Source organism: Rhamphochromis longiceps, linkage group LG7 (assembly GCF_057381845.1).
Source record: "Rhamphochromis longiceps isolate RC_006_pf linkage group LG7, R_longiceps_female_GT1.1, whole genome shotgun sequence".
NCBI lineage: Eukaryota > Metazoa > Chordata > Actinopteri > Cichliformes > Cichlidae > Rhamphochromis > Rhamphochromis longiceps.
Window position 1 is genome coordinate 15,984,941 of NC_140563.1, and position 24,971 is coordinate 16,009,911.

Below are 24,971 nucleotides of genomic sequence, written 5' to 3' on the forward strand. Positions count from 1 at the left end.
ATTCGCTGATTAGATATTTGCAGTTGAACAGGCGTACCTAACAAACTAGGATGAGTGAGTTTTTGCCAGCATGAAAATCTTAGAAAAGTTTTGGAAGTTTTAATTCTCGCTCCTTTTGGTCTGCCCTCTCAGCAGCCACAGTTGTTTAAGTTCAGTGTTGTGCTTTAAATGATAAGGTGATGTTTGCCTCTTGAAGCTCACTGATGAGATGTAAAAGCAGCCTCCTGAGAGGACACTAAGCTGTACTCATTACACTGAGGTTAAGTGCCTTAGACAATAGTGGATTAGAGCAGCAAGGTCTGTGCTGTAATTGTCATGTTTCCTTTAAAAGCAGCAAAGGCAGTGGTGAGGTATTAGCTTGTGGTATGACATTACATCATGGGGCTCGCTTTCCTTGATAAGAGTCACTGCATTTAGATCTCATGAGACAATCTTACAGGGGAAAAATCCTGTTGAAGCAGCGAAATTTCTGCGTGTGGAGCTTTTTGTTGTATTGAGCCACGGGGTAGTGAGACTAAATTAACATAATTTTTTTTTTTAAAAAACGAAGAAAAGAAACGATAAAAAAAAAAGAAATTAATTAGCTTAGAGGTGCAAAACTGGAAAGGTAGTGAAATAACCAATTTCATAAGAATCTGGATGAATCCCATTAATTAAACCTGTAGCTTTTATAAATCAGGGTTTTAGAGCATAATTAATCCAGTGATGAGAAGTCTTTCATTTTACACATAAAAGGCCATAACAGGGAAATTTACTCATTTTAGCCAAGTGCAAATGTTAGGTGTACACTGCCATCTTCTGGTTGCTTTGAGTAAAACACAAAACAAACAAACGTGACATCTGAACACACAAATAACAAGCAGCCTGCGAAAGATTGACTCCAGTCTGTGCGTGAAGTCGTACCAACTTCGAACTGGAGTTTTAAATAAAATGAAATCAGCAGTCAACAGTTTCTAGTGGGTTCATGTTTATTAATAATTCTCAGTAATAAAAAGAAACAATTAATTACTAACATGGCTTAAAAGTTCCACAAAGGAAAAAGTGTACAAAGTATTCTAAACATTAAGGAAACCTTCATTTTTCTTCAACTTAAATTAATGTTTTCAATTTGGCAGCTCACGCAGTAGAAGCTGACTGTAACAGCTTTTAATCCTCTAAGGCTTTCGAAGGCTCATGAAAGTGCTCATTAACCATAAATTGAGCTATAATAGTGTATTGAAGTGAAAAGATGGGATTTTATGGAGAAGACGGCTAAAAAAAACAAATGAGGAAGAGAAGAGGTTTTGTAAAAAGTATTTTTAGAGAAGAAAGTATAAGTGGGAGAAGAGTCAGTTTCTGAATATGTAATAACTTACAACTTTTTTTGTCTTTCCTTTTTCTCACGGACTGATACTATAAACTAACTTCTTGGAAAACAGTCACGCTCTGAAAGAAATCCACTGTGGTCACACAGCTGCTAAAAGACACACGAAAAAATGACTTTTCAAAATAAAAGCCAAGAGCTGTGTGTAAGTTCAAAAACAACCATGCCATGTTAAGGAAATGAAAATATAGCTTTAAGACTGATGACAATTTACCAAGGGATCCAATTTCTCCGATTCAGACCAAAATAGTGCTGACAGGCAGCCGTGCTCTGCTCTTCATCAAGAACCGAAGGAACCGAAGAACAATAGGACGTCTTAAAACAGGAACATGTGGGTGAAAGCTTTCCCATATAAAACGCTGACCGAGCACTCAACATGCCACGATCACTATCTAAAGTCATATATACAGCTGTTTAAAAACAACAAAAAAGAACAGATAACATGAAAATACTAAAAAAAGAACATAAAGAAATAAAATATTCACTCAACACATCATACGCATACGTACTTCAAACAGAAAAGTTCATTTCGAAGAGCCGCTCATTACGAATCATGCGTACCCGAAAGGAAGACAGACATGATTTAGAGATGATGGGTAGGCATGAGGTGGAGCCGGTGGTGGGTGTCAACAGAGAGCTACTAGGTACGAGGAGTTGACGACAGAAGCCAAAACCTCCACCGCAGCAGCCATGCCCTGCATCCATCCTCCACCCACTGCACCAAAAATACCTTGAGATAGTAGCATGCGCCCTCCCATTTTCCTCTCATCTCCGTGCCTTGAAGTCAGAATAACTGGCTCTCAGCTAACTCAATATCACTAAAGTGCTCTCTTTCTCTCACCAGTTAACCCTGTAGCGCCAGGTGTACATTTGATACATGAGTTTTTGAGACTTCTACATCATCAATGCATTGCACGTTTTTTTAAAGCAACAGAACATTTTTAAACATAAAAAATGGCTGTGGCAAAGATGATACCAATTTAAATGCTTACACGCAAATTAATACTTCCTTTTATTTAAAAAAAATGTGTCTGAATTTTCAATTAAGACACAATAAATGAAGAATTTTCTGGCAGTTTTCTTATGACTTTACAGGGTTAAGCGCATCACTGAGGTCAGCCAAGGGGACACAAAAAAAAGAAAAAAGACGACGACATACAAATGAACACTTGCATAGTATCAAACGCCAGAAGCTTCCATCAAAAATAAAAACAAATAAAATGAGGAAAATTAAGTAACTTTTCAACTTACGGTCCACAAATATATCACACTTGAGAAGTGTGTGTGTGTTTGTGTACATGTGGGCGTGAGAAATCTGTACAGCTGTGCAGACATGAGAAGCTCAAATGGTGGAGACAGCTGTCATTTGTCTGTGTGTGTGTGTGTGTGTGTGTGTGTGTAAGACTGGGCTGTGAGGAGAGAGAGAGGGAGAGTCCGTCCATCTGTGTGTGTGATGTGAAGCTGGCTCCAGCATCAGCTCAGTACTTCGGCACTTTGCTGTAATCTTCCCGGCCAACGTTCTTGCAGAGACACATGGAGAGGATCATCCCGAGGAGCTGGAGGAAAGAGGAGTTGTCGGCTTAGATATTGCATTTGAAACTGATGAGCAGAGTGTGCACTCAAACATGCAGGTGATAAAACCAAAGAATTTGTGTATTTACAACAGGCTACAATTATTGAACCACAGGCTTTGTTTTTTTCTCCAAGTCTGTCTTGAAACAATATTCACATACTTTAGTTATGTCCACTGCAGAGCTTCAACCGCACATGTCCATTTACGCTGGCATGAGAAACGTGTTTCCCCAAATTCTGCTTTAATGTAATGTACCCTTAACCCTAGTTTAGCTTCAAAAAAAGGGTATTTTTTAAAAATATTGTACACTGTCTTTTAATTTAAAATTTTTTAATCTGCTGTTCGATTTATTTTCTTTTTAAAATTTTGCATTGTGTCAGCACTTTGTGATTCCTGTCTGTGAGACGTTTTGGAAACACTACATATCCAGTCTTAGTTTGAAAACCACAGCACCGTGTTTTAGTCTAAAACGGCAGAAACTGAGACTACTGGAAACATTATTATATAGAAAAAGCAGGGACAGATACTACATAAATAAACACTGCTTGCTTTCTGTTCTGAGGACCTCAGGCCTCTCGCTTTTGAGCCATGATTCACAACCTCAGATGTCAGGATCGTACTTCAATACCTCCCAGTTTTTTTTAACATAAAGAGCCAGATTCTAATTTCACCTTCAATTTTACTGCAAATTCTAAAGGTTCAAACACTCTCCTCTGTTATCCATTTATATATTATTCAAAAAAGGTAAGCTATATAAATACGTTTTTGGTTTTCCTAAAACTTTGGAGGTTTTGTTTTCTAAAGGCTTCTTCACTTTCCTTTTAGTGCCTCTGACATTCAGTTAAAGAGGAAGGAGAAGCTTTTCTTTTTAACCAAACTAGATTCTGCCTACAAGAGTTATGTACAGATGCTGGCCAGCTGTTTCACTCTGTTTCCAGCTAAGCTAACTGGCTGAAGCCAGAGGTGTGGTAATGAAGACCAAACTTTTAAAGGAACAGTACATGTGGCACCTGGGTGTAGGATTAAGCTGCTGTTGTCGGTGTAGTTACACATTCACCTAACAAAACAAGCAAAAGATCCATAAAGGAAAGACCTCGAGAGAAGGCACAGATCTTCAACTCGAACTCAAACCCACTTTGGTGACCTTTTGTGAATGAGGAAGGAGTTAAAAGTAGCCTATAGCAGTATATATGGAGGATTATAAAGTCTATCTACTACGATAATCTAAACACATATGTTTGCTTTCTGCCATCGTTGTAATGAACAAACATAATTTAATGCATTTATTTATCTTGTGTCTGCCTGACCTAACTTGAAACTGTATACCAGCTACGATCCAAGCAAACGCAGACATGGTGCAGTTAAAAACAAATATACTGGCAGCCTTAAGGCACTCTTGATAAAAATCAGAACAGGAAGAGGCGGATACTGTACCTCCACGACTGCCACGGCAGCACAGATCCCCAGAATAACTCCCAAGTTATCCTTTAGCCATGTTTCTATGGTGGTTTTACAGCCCTACAGGAGAGAACAAGAGAGGGGGGGGGGGGGGGGGGGGGGGGAGACATGCAGAGAGATGAATGATTACAGGATCACAGCCGGACATGAACTGAGCCTTTTGAAAGCACAACTGTTAGCTCTGGGTTGAGCCTGTGAGGGGAAGAATAACAGGTTTAGCTTAGCCGAGGAAGGGAGCGACTGGGGAGTGTAAAGTTTCTCAAACACGCAGACCAAACAACAACTCCGACATCTACTTTACCTTAATGCTGATTGGGCCTTATCAGACACAAACATTAAGTGTTAAAAATCGTTAAATTCCCTAAAACAAAGAATCATAAATTAAAAATCATTCCTATGCTTACGTGCAGCTGCAAAGTACTTCAAATAAGTCTATACTTCTTGTAGTACACATCCAATCAGTAAGTAAGATACTTTTTAAATGCAGTGATAATAACTGTAGTAAAACTCTGATGACAGCAGATCATCTGCCTCCATTTCATCCCATCCCCAACATTCGCCTCTGTCACAGCAACCGTCTACACGTCCTCCTTCACTACATCCATGAATCTTCTTTGTGGCCTTCCTCTTTTCCTTTGTCCAGTGTATCCACTAACCCTCCTCTGCACATGTCCAAACCATCTCAGCCCTGCCTCTCTAACGTATAAAGGCCGAATCAAACATGCAGATCATCAATTCCTTTTTTTTTTTTTTTTTTTTTTAAATACTGTGATATTATTAATTTTACTACAGTATTTTGGGGCTGTCCCACTGCCTGGAGAAAATATTAAAGAAAATACCAAAAATAATAATAATAATAATAATTTGTATAAGCAGCAATATCATGGTATGGAAATAAAACAATTTCAGTCTAGGTTGTATAATTTAACAGTTGCTCGCCTAATTTTCAACTCTTAGCGCACAGACAGGAGGCTGCAGACTTTACATTGTGTTATTTACCGTTTCATAAACAGGTGGATCCGAGGACAAGGTTGAACACAGGCCTGCTAGCGCCTTATCCACTCCAGGCAAGGAATCATTACGACAGGAGCAGGAATACTGCACCTGGGTGCTGTTCTTGACCACAGGGTTCTCAGACCAGTTGCCCGGCCCAGTAAAACCACAGCATTTCATCTGGTAATATGGGAGAAAGTAAGGATGTGAGACAAGTTAGAAACACAAAAACCTCCACAGAGGATGGATTGAAAAGATTTTGCTGCATTTTATTTCTTTAAAAGAGACAAAAATGAATTGGAAATGAAACTGGATCCAAAATTAGCAAATCCCTTGGCTCTGTGAATGAGTACTTGTATTATGATATTTGAGAACAATGTATTCTTGGCTGCTGCTTTCAGAAAGACCAGGAGGAAAGAGGCTTGGCAAGAAAGAGGGAAAGGTGGAAGAAGAGAGGGAAGAAACTGGGTACAGGCTGATTAGTTTAATGAGTTAGTTCATCCAAAGTGCAAAGCATACACATATTTTCACGTATCCCTCAGATCAGTTTTATTTGTATAGTTCTGAAAAGGCTGTCTCCAGAAAACGGTGGATGTGATGGAACTTAGGGAGCCCACCGGATTGGATGAAAGTTAAGTTAGACGAAGGCTGCAGGTTACAGACCTACAACTATTCAGCACAATTAGTCTCTCCTGATGTATGGAAAGCTGCAATCACACCGTTAGCTGCTTGCATGATAATTGTTGATTGACTGAGTTACGCATTAAAAAGGATAGAAAAGCTGCTTATAATGTATTGTAATGTGATTCTTGAAGAATTATTTAGAGTAATCACGCCTGCCACCAAAACAATCCAAACTGAAATCTAAACAAATGTTTTGTTTTGGTTTTTTTTTTTTTGGGGGGGGGGGGGGGGGGGGTCGACAAGGCGTGGAAACACACTGAAGCGTCAACTCACCGTCCTCTGAATGTAGTCCAAGGGGTGCTCTGTGGTCCTGTTATTGGGGTAGGTGATGATCACAGTCTTAATAATGCTGTCCATCTCATATGCCAACTGGAATTGAATACGAGTATATTATTATCAGTGTCTAAGAATCAGAAAACACACCATGGCTGTACGTAAATAAAAGTGCTTTTTATTTTAGGCATTAAAAAAAAAAGGTTGAACACCAGCCAGAGAGGGGAAGTGAAACAGTGGTGATGAAGGAAAGCAAATAAACAAGCAACAACCCCCCACAAATCCCACAGATGATCGTTCTTTTCCAAATTTTAAATTTATGCTTCTTCGAGCACCGCCGCAGTCGGTTCTTCTATGTGACGTCTCTTGCTGGGCTCAAACGTTGTTCAAATACAGCTTAGCAAGAGAACGACTCCGTGTTTATGTGTGTACGACCACAGAGCGGTGGCAGAGATGCAGCTTCTGAGGCTCTACAGCGAGAGCCTCACCCTATTCTGGGAATGGGCACCACCCTGCCCTGTGGTGAGCCTTAAACACAGGGAGGGTGTCTTGGGCTACAGATACGCAGATACACATGTACGTACACATACATGCATATAAATGCTGGAGGGCTGAAATAGCCACCACCTATCCTGAGCGCAGTGGTGAGGTTTATCAAGGGAAAGGCTTTTTATGTCTTGGAAAAGAAAGGCCATGTTTAGAGAACAAAACCGGTTTTAGATGTTTATGTGCTCCAACTTAACACTCCCTTTAGAACAACACAAAGGTGGTGCTATTACTGGTTTGACCTGTATAAGAAAGGTTTTAAGGGGGGAAAACATTAAAACATCAGGAGTTCAGAAAAACACATTTACAGCTACGCAACAGCTTTTTAAAATTTAATCCAATACGTTTTGAAAATCTTAAGCTGTTTTTTGGTGTTGTTTGTCATGGTTTTTATTTTAGCCAGCTTGTGTTTTAATTCAAGCCCCCCTGCCGAGCTAATAACATCTATCAAAGGATTAAACTTTGCCACAGTTTGGTTGCTGTTGTTTAAAACTTTTTTTTCACCCAGAAATAGGTGACATGATAGTTAATACGATGACAATTTCTGCCTCTGGGGTGAAAAGTACTAACGTATAGAAGATGAAGACAGACTTATTTCATATGATTAAAGCTTTAAAAACATCATTTAATGCGATTCTCCAGCACACTCGCTCCACATCACTAATATGATGACGAAAGCCTTCGATTACAGCAACCTACAAACTACTTCCGGTACTGTTATCACATGTCTCCTGTCCTCCTTCTTTATCTCACTTTTCACAATCCAATCACATGACACAAACTCAAACTGAAACTTTCCATTTGTTGAACTTTGGATTCCTTACAGGTTAATGTACACACAGCCAGCGAAAGCTGTGAAGGGGAAACAAGTACCCAGTGGGCCCAAACTGTACTAGTGGGTGGAGGAGTGGTAGGTGGTAGAATGCACGAGAAGCGGGGGAAACAGGTTAAATTAGGAAATATGGTAAAAATAAAAAAGGAAACAAATATAACACAAAAAGAAAGAAGATGTGAAAAAAAATATAGGGGAAGAGAGTAAAGCAGGATCAACTAAACTAGCTTCTTACCCGATCTCTCTGGAAGTAAATGAGAACTCCAGCAGTGATCTGGGCAACGAGGATGAGGAGGAGGCAGGTGAAGTACTGTGAGGGGACAAAGACGTATGTCAGTTTTACATAACCACTGATAAGAGATGAAAAACACCGATGCAAATCTTAAAGCAGATAAAATAATTATTTTTTTAACAGGAGTGAATGAAGTAAGAAAGCTTGTATTGGTGAACATATATCTGTAGTTCCCATCAGCTTTGCACAGTTTCACAGCAAGTTTCAGGTAATTATAGGCTGCTGGTTTAGTTTAGGTTTTTTAATTAGTAGCAGCAGGAAGACTTTCAACGAACACTAACATATCCAGCCACACGCAGCTGATAGATAGAAAATAGATTATTAAGTCCTGAATATCATGAAACTCGGTTATTTTTGGGCAGCCAAAACACCAAAACAAGTGTTGACACTTTTTCTGAATGAAAAAAAACACCCCTCTAAAAACAGATTCAGAAGAATTTAATGAGGCCAATCTCACGTTAAAGCTTATCTTCTCAGACATGGCTGCTTTGGTCCCGACAAGTTCCAGCATGAATGCTGTTTTTAGATCTTATTCCGTGCTCTATGATTAAACCACAGACCTCAAACTTGCACAGAGGTCAAACTTTAACTTGTCTTTTCAAATCAACCTGAAGTTTGTGTCAGACTCCACAGTTTCCAAGCCCTAAGGCAAGTGTGTGGGGAGAGGTGCGAGACCGAGGGCATACTAGTCACTTTAGTTTCCAACATGGTGCACAGTGAATTCATTCCCTGCGGTGAAACTGTCAACGTGGAGCTCTATTCGAACTTTCTGGGGCTTCTGAAGAAGAACATTCAGCAGAAGTGATGTGAATTATGGTGCATGTCAGCCAGCCATCTCCTGTCAGCTCAGAGCACACTCAAAACGCAGAAGTTTCTGGACCGCTCACCAGTTTTGCTTCCCTACATTTTCATCCTTTTCACGAAAATGACAATCAAGTTGCAGGTCCACTGTTATGACACACAGGAGGTGATCCAATGAATATTGCAGAGGCATAAATGTAAAGAGTCATAACAGGACTTCGACTAAGATAGCAGCCGTGCTGAAAACAGTGTAGGAGACGATTGTGAGATCAGCCAACGGTAAAGCTTATAATCTGGACCTGTTCTCTTAACTTTTTTTATTGCATCTCATCCTCACACAGTTAATGTACTGAATAGATAGAAAGTAAACAAATTATCAACTCTAATAAATGGAAATTTATTCACATGTAACAAATAGAAACAAAACAGAATAAGAGAAAAACACTTTTTGGGCAGACACATCCAGCTTTTCCAGTCTTCCCTCAGTGTGTGTGTGTGTGTGTGTGTGTGTGTGTGTGTGTGTGTGTGTGTGTGTGTGTGTGTGTGTGTGTGTGTGTGTGTGTGTGAGTGAGAGAGGCTCTACTGCCAGCTGGTCACTGTCACTGGAAGAAGTAGGTCACAGCAGTTATTCAGTTAACCCCTTGCAGGTTTAACACTGTAGGTCACGCACCCATCCCCACTCTTGTTGTATCCCCTACATTTTACTGGCTTTATCCCCATCCCCCCCACCCCACCACCTGTAAATCCACACATGCTGTGATAGCCTGGCAGCACACATTTAGCAGAAATGCTGAAGGGTTTTAATGTCAGCAGGAATATACCACATGTTCTTAGCCTTGAGAGCTCAAGCAGGTAGGTGAATGTTTCATTAAATAAAATTAAGCTTCTGTGTGTTTAAAACGATAAGAGAATAAATATAAATAAGTAGGAAACAATACCTCGAACAGTATTTACTGTTTTAATTATGCACTCGATTGCAGATAGAGGCAAAAGAGATTAAAAAGAGTTTAAAGTCAGTGTAGCTTCTCACCAGACCCAGAAGACAACGGACTTCGTAGATGGATCCAATGCAGCCAAAGAAGCCCATGGCCATCGTCAGGGAACCCACTCCGATGAGGATGTATGAGGCCACTTTCACAGTATCTGATGATTCCTCTGGAGAAGATGGAAACAATCAGGGGCACAGAAAGAGATCAACATATAGAATTCCTGAGATCTAGAAGGGTGGCACAAACATGATTTTTATGGTGATAGGCCCCTGACTTCTGTTCTTTTTCTCCACTAACTGTAATACAAATGCAACTGTGTCTAGCAGGCCAAATGAGACAGACTTTTGCACCACATATGTGGGGGCCTTTTTACTTCTGCAAACACATTTTTACACACACAGGTTACGGTTAGCCAAACCTCGTTCACCGAGCAAATTTTCTATGTTGAAATCATGCAAGCTTTTGTGTGAGAACACATTCTTTTCTCACACAAAAGGTTTTTCTCTCAGAGTAGACTGAGACAAGTCAGTGTGTGGCGAGATAAATTGATTTCCCTTTCTGGTATGTAGAGTGGGAGGGATTCTGCAGGAGGAGGGGGCCGGCACTGGGAAGGTTGGAGAGGAGATAAATTGGAGCCATTATGTGACTCTGTGTGTTATCTGCTTTGGAAGAGCTCCAAAGACTCCAAGCTCAATCCACGGATGAGGCTAGATTTTGAGCTCTGTCAAATGGCTCCATCTTATCAAGGATTCCTGGGCCAAGCAAACAAAACAGCAAATCAGATAACTCACTCGCGACAGTTTGGTAAAAGAGCTGACAGACAGAAAGGCTCCGACACCTCACCTCTAATATCTGTGAATATATTTCTGTGTTGCTTTTCTTTATATGTGCTCTGTCAGATGCACAGTCAATATTAATATCTCTGAAGATTGTTAAAATCAAGCTAAACTTTATTACTCTACTTTATGACTGCAAAGAAGGAACATTAGCTCTTCTTGAACTAGCACCATGTTACTTTGAAAACCTCCATGATACACTTTATCATCTGCACTTATCGGAACAGGATGCATCATTAAACAAAAATAAATAGAAAATCTTTATGGCTGCAGCACATTTTCATATCCTGTCTTAACTATAAATAATATTTTATAGCTCACGCAACTTGTCAGAACACTAAATGGAAGCCTTTACAGCATTTACAGTAATTTCTTGTTAGTACTGAAACACCTTTAAATATGTGATATAAACTTACCAAAACTATGAACAAGATGTGACTGAATGCATGTACACTGCTGATTCGACATGGGCTACCATAACAGTGTATGCTGTGGTGGTTTAAGAATACTTTCTGAAAGTGATGAGGTCACCGTGTATCGAGTGTTTATGAGGTAACATTAAAAGGGAGGCAGACAACCATGTTGTATGTTCTATATCCGGTATTCAGCTGGGGCATGTTATTTCTGTCTTTCTCATAACCGCACGCCCAACCCTCCCCTCACACACACACGCAACCAACTAGTAGCTGCAAAAGCAACAGATGTCCACGGGTTTCAGTAATTAACCTGAGGGATTTAGGGACATGCATAAAAGTATACAGTAGGTACAGTTAGGAGCCGGAGCGAGAACATTTAGCAACACTAAATATATTAATGCATGTAAGAGATTTCTAAGGCTCTAGTTAGAGGTGCAACAAATCAACATTTACATAGTCAGACGAGAGAGAAAAGCAAAGAAAAAGTTACATGACACAGCAAGATATGTGCCGACATTTTGCTTCCTATATTGTCATCATTACATTTATTAGTGTAATTCAACGCACTGAAGGTTCACTTGAAGAGTATGCAGCTACAGTGGACCGCAAACATGTATTTTCCATGTAGATGGTAAACCGGTGTGCTATGATTATTAACTACAGAGTTTAAATTAGATGTTCTGTGTGTGGTTTTCATGCAGCCCGGTGTTTACGCAAACTAATAAGTTTGAGGAACTGCAGTGCAACTCTAATGCAATAACATGGGTATTTGTAAGAAGCAACATTTTAGTTCACAAACAGAATTATACAATCATGTAGACATCCAAGCCTCTGTATGAAAAATGTCACCAAACAGAATTAAAGCTGTATATTTTAATTAGCCTGCATAGTATAAAATGCAGGCTAATTTCAGTTAACGGAAATGTTTCAACACACTTAGTTTTAGATTGTTAACATAACTCACTACAAAAACCTTGGCAGCAGCTAACTGAAAAACACAATCGGGGTACTGAGTCTGCTTAGTTCTTCTTTCCATCTTTTCATCACACATTTAGAAAAATGAAGCCTTTTTAAGTAAAAAACAAAACAACAGTTTCCTTGTACTCCTAAGACCAGTTGCAGGTGTTTCAAAGGTTGCAGCAGCAGAACAGAAACTGTTCTTTACAAGCTTCCTGCATCTGTGTGCTTCTGGAGTAATACCGAAAACATAGCATCCTCCTGCAGTCAGCATGTATTAGCCTGGTTACTGTGCTATTCTGTCATCTACTCTGGCAAGTTTCTATGTAGGTCTCTGTTAGATATTCTAAAATAGTTACTTCAGTGGTTTCCATGGAACTTTCCATTTAAAGAAGGAAAACTCATGGTGCCCTTCAAGACGGCTGGCGAGGGAGAGCAGGAGTTAGGATTGTTTGGTGCTGCAGGTCCTTCTGTAAACATGACCGAAGCCACACACTGAGCTTCCATACAGATGGCGAAAAGTCATACTTGACTATACGCACAGGTTTAAAAATTAAACACAGGCAGATCAAGTTTTTTTTCCTTTACTTTGCTGAATTCTGAGTTGAAAGAGTCCAAAGAAAATCTTTTTCCAGCATGTTCTCTTTTTCTCTCCCTGTGCCTCTGTAAAAGTTTCGGAATTAATATGAAGCACATTTCCAAACAGTGCTTTGGCGCGCTCTCCGTCTCACATACCTCTTCTCCCTGACTCCCAGGCCGACTTGTCTAAATAATATGCATGCTGTATTTTAGCAAACGCCAGCAAGATAAACTGAAGGCATCATGTTACAGTAAACTATTAACATCAGTGCTCTGATATAGGCGAGTATATAGTGAGGGGAAGATGTCTTTTTTAACTTAAAAAGAGGGGGGGCAGGGGCGCCTGAAACCACAACATCCTCATAGTTTCCCTGCCTGAAGTCACTGGGACAGCTGCAAAGGCCTTTGCTAATATAACTCATAAAGAATGGAAACTAAAAACACAAAGATCCTGTTTATAGGCAGACCAAGCTTCTGAGGGGAATGCACAAGAGTCAATAAACAGAGCTGGCTGGAGCTTTTGTTCTTCTGCAGAGTGATACGATATTTTCTGTGAGGTTAGACATCCAAGGCGGAGCAGAGTTTGACCAGTCCATGGTATAGGGAACATAAATACAAGTAGGGGGGGAGGTCATTAGACTCCTCCTAGCACGAATAAGGTATGAATGAATCATGCTATCTCTTGGGGAACAGCTGGATTATCACAACAATAGGCCTGAGGCTGAAAAGGATGATGCACACTCTACTGCCTTTATTTCCTGAAGGCCTAATTTGAGATAACCAAACTCAGCTGAACAACAACCTTGGACTCACTAAGTTTTAGGACAATAAAGGTCAATTCTAGAGATTGTTTTGATCAAACTCTACTCTTTTCACAAACAACTGATCAAGATAGCAAATGAAAAAATAACCCCAAACTTCCAACCAAAATACAGATGACTTCTGCTCTACTTGACCTAGAATTTTCTTATCTCATTATCAAAGAACTCAACTTTTATTTTTGATCATTCAGACTTCTATTTAGTCCATTAATCGTACTTGTTAAAAATCACTGGAAAGTTCAGCCGATGCCGTAAAACCAAACAATGCAAGGCGCCGAAACAATTAACAAAACAGTAATTAATCTAATTTGACTGATTCAAACTGAGTCTGTCTAAGAGCAGTAAATCTCACAGCCCTTCTAGCCTGGCACAGTGAATCAGGTCACAACCACTCATCAGAGGTTGAGTTAAATGGAACATTAGACCCTGCTTTGGCAAACACGACATATGCAGATCTCCTATAGGAAAGAGGTATCAGAGTCACGTAGAAGAAAGTGCTGCATCTGACTTCCAACATGTACCAAGTTGCCAGACAATAAAAAGAAGGAATTTCTCTTTACAAACTGAGAAAAAAAACTTGACTGCTGCTCTTGGAAATGCTCCACTTGGGATGAATACACTGAAAGCATTTATAAAAGAGATTTATGGCAACTAAGAGTTTCCATCCGTGGTTCTCTGCTTTTTCAGGCAAATCTGGACATGGGCTTCATTATGCTTTCTCCAGTCTTCTTCACAGTAGTTGGAGACGTTTCTATCTTTAAGAAAGCTGATAACTGCAATAATAACGTATTTCTTACTATGCAGTGTCTACAAGTAGATATGTGAGAACATCTGTACAAGTGGGAAATGTTATCTAGCACCTCTGCCATCTGTAGGACTAAGAAAACGGGCAAGTTCAAAGTGTGGAAAGTGGAGGAGGGGGATACAACTGCCATTTTCCACCCTAAGATGAAACCTTTTAAGATGCCCTAGTAATCAAGAGCCCGTCATCCCCCCTGAGTAACCCACTTCTCACAGATGTGCCTGTCAGTGTGTGTCTGTATCTCTACAGGGTGCACAGGAAGTCATCAACATTCATATGTGAGTCACACTTTTAGTAAGGTGTGAGCAGACCCTCGTGACCTTTTAGGAATGCGCCTCAGGGGATAAAATCTGCATTAGTTGTAGAGAGGAGGTACTTACGTAGGACAGCAATGAAGCTCTTGTTATCAAGCAGAACCCACAGTCCAAAGCCCAGGATAAGGGCTCCAAACACCTGTGGAGGTGACAGAGAAAAATCAGGCACAATATGTGCTCTAATGTCTTACACACGGTTTGTAGTTGGTTTGTTTTTTTCTTTTTTGCTCTCTTGGTCTGTCACATGTGGGATACATCTGATTGCATCTTGTCCCTTGTGTTTCTGTCTGCCTTTCTCTTTCTCTCATAACAACATTTGGAAAGAAACAGGATGTGGAGGCAGTCATTCCACAGGCTTTTCTCACAATTAACATCAGTATTCATAACAGAACTGGAAACTGGAACATAGTGTAATTGGTTCCTTAAAGCCTCCAAAAATGATCAGATTTACTTTATATACCCTTGTAATGAGGCTATGAAGCTGAGACTATCAATGTAATTAAGCGGGGCCTTGTTTGGAAATTGTGGGGCACTGTAGAGGGGGCAAAATTCTCAAATAAGAGGCTCTGTTGATTCCCCAGCTATCCACTTGTATCGTTGCCCCTCCCCAACCTCCCAGCAGTAATTAAAGCCTTCGTTAAGAGCCGTTCATTTAGAGAGACTCTTGTGCTCCCGGCAGCCATCATTAGCCCTCCACTTCCTGGCTTCCCCTAACCTCCCCTAGACTAATCTGTCCACATGGACAAACACTGACACAGACACACACGCTTCCTATTAGACACCAGTGGCGCATTCACATCAAAAGGTCTGCATCAGGTTTACAGCCACAGACCCACTAGAAAGGTCTGGACATCCTCGCAGAGTCAGTTTTAGGAGTCTGGGGTTGTATGAACCTCTGGACTTTATGTTGTGACCAGCCCAAGCGACTAGGAAACAAACAGAAACCATCTGTTGTAATTTAGACCTGACCGAACTTCATATCTCCTATCACAGAGAGAGTCACAGCGACATTTCCCTGTGTATCTCTACCATCCCCTGGCACCATCTGACAGTTATTCAAATATAACCCTGAAAGACATCATGCAACTCTAAGTGCGTCATAAGTGTAGGATGCAGCATACTCGTCTGTCTAGCTTAGCTAAACAAAACTGCTGACAAGGTGAAAGTTGGGTTACTCTAACAGTGTGTGCAATGCATGTGCAGATACTTACAAAGAAGAGGAGGTTGAAGAGAAATAGAAAGTATTTGGTGACTGCAACGCATCCTTTCCCCATGGCTGTGTTTCTGGGAGACAAAAGAGAATTTATTGGCTATTAATGTCAGAGAGTTATATCACAGTAAAGCGTGGGCAAGACATTAAAAAAAAAGAAAAAAAAGAGAGAGAGATCACAAACCGACTCAAGATGAAGAAAAGACACAACAAGGAAAGTTAGCTTTGAGTCAAGGACGTCGAGAAATCTGCACAGCTGGATTCCTGATTAAACACAGCTTCAAATCTTCAAAGCAGCGTCAGCCTAGTTCATTTTTAAACAGTCACATTTCTCCAGGCTTAAATAGCTCAACCGACCAACTTATTCCCTCTTTTGTGCGACAACTGCTGCCCTGTTGTTGGAAAATATCGTGTTTTCGCAGTAACACTTGTTAATGAATGCAGTTGCGTTCTTGACAAACAAGAAGAACCACCCTGGTTGGAAAGAGCAGCAGGAGGACCACCACAAAGTGACGAGTGGTGAAGTCACGACGGCTATGTGGAGAGGATGACGGCTCGTGTGGTTACGTGTACTACTATCTCAAATCGAGAGAGACTAGACCAACCTACCAACTGCTATAACACAACACGGAAACAACGAGTTTGGTTAGCAACAGTTTTTTTGCAGTGAATTTTATGAAGGAGCCTATATGGTATAAAACTACAACCAATAAACACACGACCGAACACTGCTGTGATCACATCCTCGAGGAAAGGCCTTCACTGTCTGATATTCTTGGTTTTAGAATAGAATATCATCAGCTGCACTGTTTTACAGTAGTTTACCTCATGCTCACATGCAGCCTGTTTGGGTTTCATACATACACAGAGTGCACTTGGTGACTTTTCTCCAAGTAATTTTTCCCTTTAAAAAAAAAAAAAAAAAAAAAAGAAAGAAAGAAAGAAAAGAAAAAAAAGTAGGCCAGGCCAGCACTACACACTCGGTACACTTCATGAAGCCTCCCTGGTAACATGATTCAGCCTGAGCAGAACCAGTCCAACGACAATATTCACCACAGCTTTCTCATACTAAGGAAAAACAGGAAATATAACCAGCTATTGTGGTTATTCGAGGAGTCTGAGATACAACATGGAGGCACTTGTATATCTAATGACAAGCTCTCTCTTCCTGTGTCACTTATTTCATCTAAACCTTCTTCCAGTATCTGTAACAAGTAATCATGTATTTAGTTCTTTTTTCTTTTGCCTATGTTAACCAACAGTTCAAATTAACAATATGTATCTTGTAAATCCACTCAAATGACTTGCAAATGAAGACTATTTACTTTGCTGACATCTCTTAATCACATCTCGTTTCCTCTTCACTTGATAAGAAGTCTGTCTACAGATTACGCATAAAGGAAGCTGCCGTGTTTTTCCAGACAGTGTGTATGTCAAAGAAGAGAACATGAAAATTAATTATAGCCTAAAGATAATATGAAAAATAGGTTCTGCTCAACAATACTCGTTGTTAGTGAAACTTAGCCGGGTCAGATCTATGATACGTGTCACTGCCTCGCTCTCTCCTCCTCCCCCATTTCCTGTCTATCTCCTTCACTGTACAAATAAAGCCAAAAGCTACAAAACAGACTTAAAAAAAAAAAAAAAAAAAAACCCAGCAAAAAACAACCAAACCCCAAAGCTTTGATGCTGTTCAGTGTAGTTCAAACTGGTTTTACCATCAAATTTCATTTGAACTGCTGGTAACTATCACATGAGTGAGTTACTTAGACTACACAAACATAAACAGACAAACAAATACTTCAGATTGCTTTCTGAAGAATACTTTCAGATTCAACATGCTTTCGTGGTTTTAAGTTGTTTGTCAGATACACAGTCTGTAGAGCAGCTCTATCAAAAGCCTTTCAATATTATTACTTATTAAATGTAGCATAAAAATACTGATAGAAATACCAACACAATTTCATATTTACAAAGCTACACACAATGCAAAGCCCAAACCACACAGCAGATACCCTTGCAAAGTAGATAATCCTTAAAGGAGATTGTTGGTCTTTATGTCTAGATGGTGAGCAGCAGCGGGGATTAAAAAAAGGCTTAGTTATGACAACCATTGTTTGCTGACTGAGCCCCCAGTCCATCTTAAAACAGTTCCCAACAATGCCTCAATGCTACTTATTATATTTCTGAAACAACAAACATAAATAAGATAACGTGCTAGCTAGGGCTGCCACGATTTGTCGACTAGTCACGATTACGTCGACTATCAAAATCGTCGACGACTGATTTAATAGTCGACGTGTCGTTTGAAGCTTTGTAAGATCGCAAAAGACGCAGGAATAATAGCAGGATTTAAGAGTGTAATAACGGACTGAAACAGAAGATGGCAGCACAGCATGTACAAGGATGCCAGCTGCCGTTAAACCCCGAAGAAGAAGAAGCAGCTGTGTCCCAGAATTCATAGCGCGGCCCAGCTTAGTTTCCAACAATGGCGGTAGCTAGTTAGTTTTAATATTATTCTTATTATTCTTTCTGGGTCACAAAATAAACGTTTAACATATTTTCAGGCGAGAATGTAGCTGTGTAAACCTCAAATATCGGCTCAGTTTATCAGGACACCACATATTTTCAAAAGCGCTCCGACGTTTTCGGAGACGTCTGTTACCCACTAGCTCGATAGCTAGCCGGGGGCTAGGTCACTAGCGCCGTGAGAACACCGGACTCCCGGCAAATTGTTTTCAAACCCACCGCCGTCTTTCACGACTCAGGTTAAATATATATGAGTCACTTAGATAAATTAAAAATGTTGTTGTTTGGCTTTTTTTTTTTTTTTTGTATTTTATTTGTTCCTGAGTAAATCGGTTTGGCTGAGATTAAAGTTATAGTTTTTACACAGCTGAATAAACGTCAAGCAGACAGCTGATTATCAGAAGTGTGAGATGCTCGAGAATATACTCCGGTGTCCTGTTATATTTTAGATAGCAAGGAGTTTATTAAACTTTACCGAAACAATCTGCAAATTTCATTAAAATTGAATAAACTATCATCTTGTCTTTATTTTTAGTTAGCACCTTAAAAGCTTAAAGCTGTAAGCTAATGATAGTTATATAAGAGCAGATGCTGCTGGTGCAATAAGCTGTAGTTTTACGTCCAGTGGATGATGATCTGATTAGTCGACTAATCGCATAAATGATCGGTGACTAGTCGACTATCAAAATAATCGTTTGTGGCAGCCCTAGTGCTAGCCTAATTTATTACGAGGCAGTAACTGAGGTTATACTCTTTTGGGAGTATAGCTTTCATAGAAGCTCGCACACTGACAAGATCAAGTTGAAAATGCATTTAGAGAATTCTTATTGCGTAGCTTACACAGTCAAAGCCAATCACAGTTAACTTCCTGGAAGCATGTGAAAATAAAGGCTCGGCAGTGGAATGGGAAGTGGAGCTAAACAGCCACCCAGGAGTGGGATTTTAACCATTCATTACAAGTAGAAAATATATATATGCTGCTGCTGATGTCAAAAGGCAGTTTACTTGAAAGGTTATTTTTCATCTCTCCAATTTGAACTAGGTGAAGGCTCAGCTTGGTGTAAAAACAATGTGCAGGATAGAAAAAAGAAAAATTCCCCTGAATAAAACCGCGACAGAATTACCTGAACTTCCCGGCCCCGTGATCTCACACATTTTTTCCCCCCTCTTTACATCCTCCATCTCCCTCCCTGTGGTTTGGCGTAAGGTGCGAACACCTACTAACAGTATTTTGGGTGCAATAAAAGGTTAAAAGCATTACGCTGAAATAAGTGTTTGTACAAAGGGTCAGTTCACAAGCATGGGTTACAGAGACGAGACAGCACGAATGGCAGATGGCAGCAACTGTGTCTGAAATGGACCCAGCATTGATCAGCTATGGTCGTGTTGAACACAAAACGTCAGGCAGTGTGCCAAGCTCCCTCTACTACCTCCTCCTAACATGGGTCATATTCCCATTTTAATATGACCCACTTACGCATCTGTGAGGCCACAGTGTTGGAACGAATGAACCAGACACCATCCTGGTACTACTAAAGCTCTCAATATCGTGCCAGAATCCTGCTTTAACATTTCAAAAACTGTTGATCACCATGCACGAACAGGTTGTAGGTTGTTTACTGCTGCATTTCAGTGACAAAAGAAAACATCTTCAAAATGCATGCATTCCTAGAAACAGCCCCTGGAGTAAAATCCGCCTCTGCGGTCTGCTGGTCAGAGAATCAGGGCTGCTAGTATTGATAGCTTTCGTCAACATGTTATTTTTTATGTCTATGAAAGTTTTTAATTCGCCTGAGTCATGGGGTGTCGGTAATATAGACGATGTTTTATCAGTTCAGTTGCTTTATTAGTTGATACACCTCAGTGGGTTTTCAGGGATGGAGGGGATTTCCCATTTTGCATCTATGTAATGACAAGCTGTATGGCAAAAGAAATCAGTAAACTCCCCATCTGTGGTTGGGTGCCTGGTACCTACCCACGTAAATGAAAATGATGACACATCTGTGGCAACAAGACTAAACACAGATTTGGTCTACAGTCACTATATCATGTAATTGACAATGTTTTTATCCACCCATCCAACCATATCAAGTCACATCATTGCCAATAAATCAGAGAGATTTGTTCCCATTTCTCGGTTTCTAAGAACAGCCAAGGGGTTGAGGTTATCAGATGTGTGATCACAGAATTACGTCTTTGTTTTCTGGGGTGGGGTTCTACTGTTTCTGGTTTTCTATTCAAAGCTGAGTGTGAAGTGGTGTGGGTGAGATGTGCACCTCTAATTGTGATGTCATGGTTTTTGGCCAGAAAAGTGGTCAAATCCCTGCTCCGGTTTGAAAGTAAGCTCCTCTACTTGAGGTAGCAACTTTTAAGTATTTATACAAGTGGTGAAACAGTGGAGTCCAGCATTGTCAAATAAATGTCGATATACTGGTCAAGATTCCTACAATCTACGGGCTGTGAGCTATGAGAGAAAGGACAAAAATCATAGATACAAGCAGTAGAAAGGACTTGAAAAGTGTCTGAGCTCCCCCTTAGAAATAGGGTGAGGACTCCAGTCGCTCGGGAGAGGACAGAGTATAACCAACGTTCCTCTACATCAGAAAAGACAAAAAGGGGGGGGGGGGGGTCGGACATCTGACTAGGATGCCTCCTTGTCCCATCCTAGTCGAGGTGTTTGAGAGATTTTCTAGGGCAGATACAGGACATTCAGCAGAGATGTCGTCTCTCAGCTGGCTTAGGAACACCAAGAAGAGCTGAAGACAGTGAGGATGGACAGGAAGAGCTATATTTACACTGCTGTCCTCATGACATGGACCCTTACAGGTCATAGAAAATGGATGAATGGAATTTTGTGAGATGACAGATTTCAAATTTCCACTTATGTGACATTTAAACTGTCAGAAACCAAAAAAAAAAAAAATCCCCCACTATTCAGTAGAAAAGATGAGGCATTTATGGCAACGAGACAATCATTTTGTGTATAAACGAAACAAAACAGAGTAGCAAAAAACCCCACCAAACTCTAAATTCAATGATAAATAACAGCAGCCGAATGAAAAATAATGAATGGGAAGAAAGGAATCTAATTTTAACAGAATTAAATATCAAAGTTTAATACCAGCAGAAATTCTTTTGACATCCTTAGACCAAGAAGAGTCAAAGAAAAAAAAAAAAGAACAAAAACAAAACTGTAATTACTAATCTATTAACACAATGATTTGTGGTGCAACAGCAGTGGGAGAGGGGTTTTTTTTTTTAGAGAGACTTCTGTCTGGGAGGTATTTTGCCAGAAAGTTCTCTTTTCTAATACATCATTTTTTAGTTTTCATTGGTAGTTTGGTCCACTTTTTAGAAAGCCCTGCTGGCATATATTCTTAGTTGCTGATGACCTTTACAGCGAGTCATCAATACCTGTTATGGTGCTTCCAAAATTTGATTTTATTCTGTATAGGCTCTATAGGTCCAACAAAACCACTGAGTAACTCGATTACATCAATCTACAACTGTTCTCCAAACCCTGAAGTACAGTTTAACAAATTTAACAATTTGTCCAATCACAAATACTTCCAGAATAAGCAAACACTCAAAATAGTCCCTTACTCTACTCTACATTAAACTTTCGAGAGAGGCGTTTGAGCCCAGGCAGGCACTGAGAATTCATTTGCCTACTCAGACTTCAACTTCTTCTCGTACACCACAAAATTGCTTAAAGGCATACCACAAATGCAGAAAGACTGCAAGACTGTATTAACTGGATGTTACCTAGAATTTCAGTAGCTTACTCATTGCTTCCACTTCAAACTATCTCAGCTTACAATTAGGGCTGTTGCACTGAGAGAAATAAAACAGTTACTAGGCCCCTAACATGTGGAAGGACCACCCAAACCCTGGAATTACAGCACCATTTTTTGGATGTGTTTTTTTTTTTTTTCCCCCCCCAGTGCTCCCACAGAGCCTCCACGGTGAAAAGTGCAAAAGGTTTAGGCCACTCCTGCTGGAGAATGGCCAAAAATGTTTCTGGTTCTTCTTGTTCTTCTTGTTCCATAGACAAGTATCAGAGCACTTAACTAGCTGGATTAATGAAGAGAAATGTATAAAATTCGAAAAACAGCCCCATCTTCTCAGATTACAGACAATATCAGACACAGACTCAATAAGTGGGTAATTAAAAGTTATTTTATATCCACCACGAATACTGGCTACTGTGTAAATAATACGTTTTAGTGTCAGTGCGTCACCTGTTTTGTTTTGTTTTTGTTTTTTTTACTTTGAATATTCAGACCACAAGTTTATTGGGATTTATTAAGATCAACATGGGAGAAGATTTTGATAGGAATTGTTGGAAACTAATTTACTTTAATTACAATTCATTTTATTTAGGGATTTATTTTCTGTAATCTTTCTGTGTATGTGCCAGATGTAGAAGGCTTCCACCTGTATGTTTTGTGCTCACAGTATAACAAAGACGTGAAAACTTTGAACTCTTTTACCCTGAAGCTTCACACTGTAATTACTGCATTAAGGGGATGAACTGTGCTCAAATTTCATATTTAAAAAGACTTTGATGCTGATAATCTTGATAACTAATAACCACTTCACATCAGTTATTATAATTTTCTGATTAGTATGTGTTTTATGTGCACTTTGCTTTCAATTCAGTTTAGTTTCAGTTTAATTCTTGTTTTTTGGCAATTTGTTTACTTTTCGTTTCAATACTAGCTTTTCTCAATTTTTAAACTGTATTAATGGAAAATGTCAGAGGCAGGATTTAGCCACTACTGATCTATTAATATTTAGGGGTGGCTGTAGTTCAGAATGTAGAGCAGGTCATCTACTAATTGGAAGACTGGTGGTTCGATCTCTGGCTGCTCCAGTCTGCATGCCAAATATCCTTAGGCAAGATACTAACCCAAAGCTGATCCCCTTTTTAAATGCAGTTGAGCCTCAATAAACACATCTATCAATGTCTTTGCCAAATTTAAATAAAAACTAAACTAAAAATATTTTCCCTGTAATTCTATTTTAGTTCATTTTTGTTTTGTGTTATATTTCAGTTAACTAAAACTAGATGTGAAAATATATTTGAGTGAACTATAATAGCTTTACTTCACATGCTTTCACGTGTTTATTATACCGATCTGGCATGTGAGACCACATACGTTTGGGCCCCAGATTTCATAGGTACGTCACTGGTCTTAAACGCTTTAAACTTTGCATTACGTTGCCTCATTTAAAAAAAAAAAAAAGGGGGGGGGGGGAGTTGTTTTATTAGTTTTTTTTTTCATTTGCTCAAGTGTAAAGTCTAAAAAAATAATCACAAAATACCAATCATAACAATTATCCACACTCAGCCATTTTTTCAGTGTCCAGGAAGGTCGAAATAATGTAATTACACCATGTCGAAAGCAGAACCTTGAACATCTGTTTTAACGTTTGCCCAACAAACACGTACAGCTCTCACGCAACATATTAAAGTCAATACACCAGCATTAAACGTGCACAAACGACAAAAAGCGAGGACTTGAATCTGGCTGAAAAAGTATTTTTACATCTGAATGACTCCTGGGACTGAAACTCTGGCTCTGCCTGACACTGAACACAGCATCTCGTGTCTTTCACGGCTAGCTGACCGTCCACTGACCAGCTCCTCAAATTTCCCCGACAAAATTAACTACTCACTCTATTAACAAGTTTCCAGCAACTTTAACAGAAAATAAACGGCCCATAAAGACCGTTGTAAACTAAACAAAAGGTCTCCAAACAAAGTACAAAAAAAAGGGGGCATTCCAACGGCGTGTTTTCACAAGCTAGCGCGGGTAACTCTGGGGTTATTACTAGCTAGATACACAAAAACATCGCAAACACTTACTTTGCGTCTCTGGAGGTGCTCAGAGCTGACAGAGGAGTCTACCGTTGAAACAGAGTCTGGTCTCGGAGTGTGAGAGAAACAAATGATGGTGTCTGTCTGACTGGTTTGTGTGTGGTTTATGTGCGTGAGGGGGCAAATTCGTTACACCCACATTTTTAACCCTCTCCTGCCTTCCTGGTGCAACACAACTGCAGGTGTGTTTTTTAGTTCTTTTATTACAATTTCACAACCTCAACCTTGTGAGTTTTTCTTTTGTGGGTGTCTCATTTACACAACGGGCACATTGTTTTCTTTTCTTCATCAGGAGAAAACAAAAAAACAACAAAAAAACCCCAAAACCAAACCGCATTCAACTTCCTGTCAGACATTGCATTTGCGCAGTTTACAACGGCATCTAAGAAAACAGTGTAACACCTGTAACACCTTAGCAATCAGTAAAGGATTTTCGTGGCTTTTTCTGCGGTTGCAACTGCAGTTTCATTCGCAGCGGATGCCAAATGTGGGGCCCAGCATTAGACGAAGCACCGTCTTCTGATTATCATCAATCTTATTACCCTGATAGCGTCAAGACTGTGCGTTTTGCAGACATTTTGCAACTTCTCTTAAACTCTCACGAGAGAAAAAGACTTAAGCCCCAACAGAAAATATCAGTCTAGATATTTTCTCGTTTAGAGAATTGTCTGTATACAAAGACTTTATAAAGTAATGCAGATTATACCAGCACACGTGCTGATGGTTAAACTTGACGAAACATTTCACACAGCTTCTAAATGAGTCATTGTATGTCACCCCCAAGCAGTAAACCAGGGTTCAATAAATTAAATGGGAAAA

At 39.8% G+C, this 24,971-nt stretch overlaps 1 protein-coding gene across 1 annotated transcript; it reads right to left on the reverse strand.

Moving 5' to 3' along the window:
* Window positions 1-1,325: 1,325 nt before the first annotated feature.
* On the reverse strand, window positions 1,326-24,297 carry cd82b (CD82 molecule b). Its single transcript, XM_085412514.1, has 9 exons — window positions 24,141-24,297; window positions 15,741-15,813; window positions 14,596-14,668; window positions 9,846-9,970; window positions 7,958-8,032; window positions 6,345-6,440; window positions 5,394-5,567; window positions 4,371-4,454; window positions 1,326-2,919 (listed from the first exon to the last, which is right to left on the reverse strand). The coding sequence occupies exons 2-9, from the start codon at window positions 15,801-15,803 to the stop codon at window positions 2,842-2,844; spliced, it is 768 nt and encodes a 255-aa protein (XP_085268640.1). The 5' UTR covers window positions 15,804-15,813; window positions 24,141-24,297; the 3' UTR covers window positions 1,326-2,841.
* Window positions 24,298-24,971: the final 674 nt, after the last annotated feature.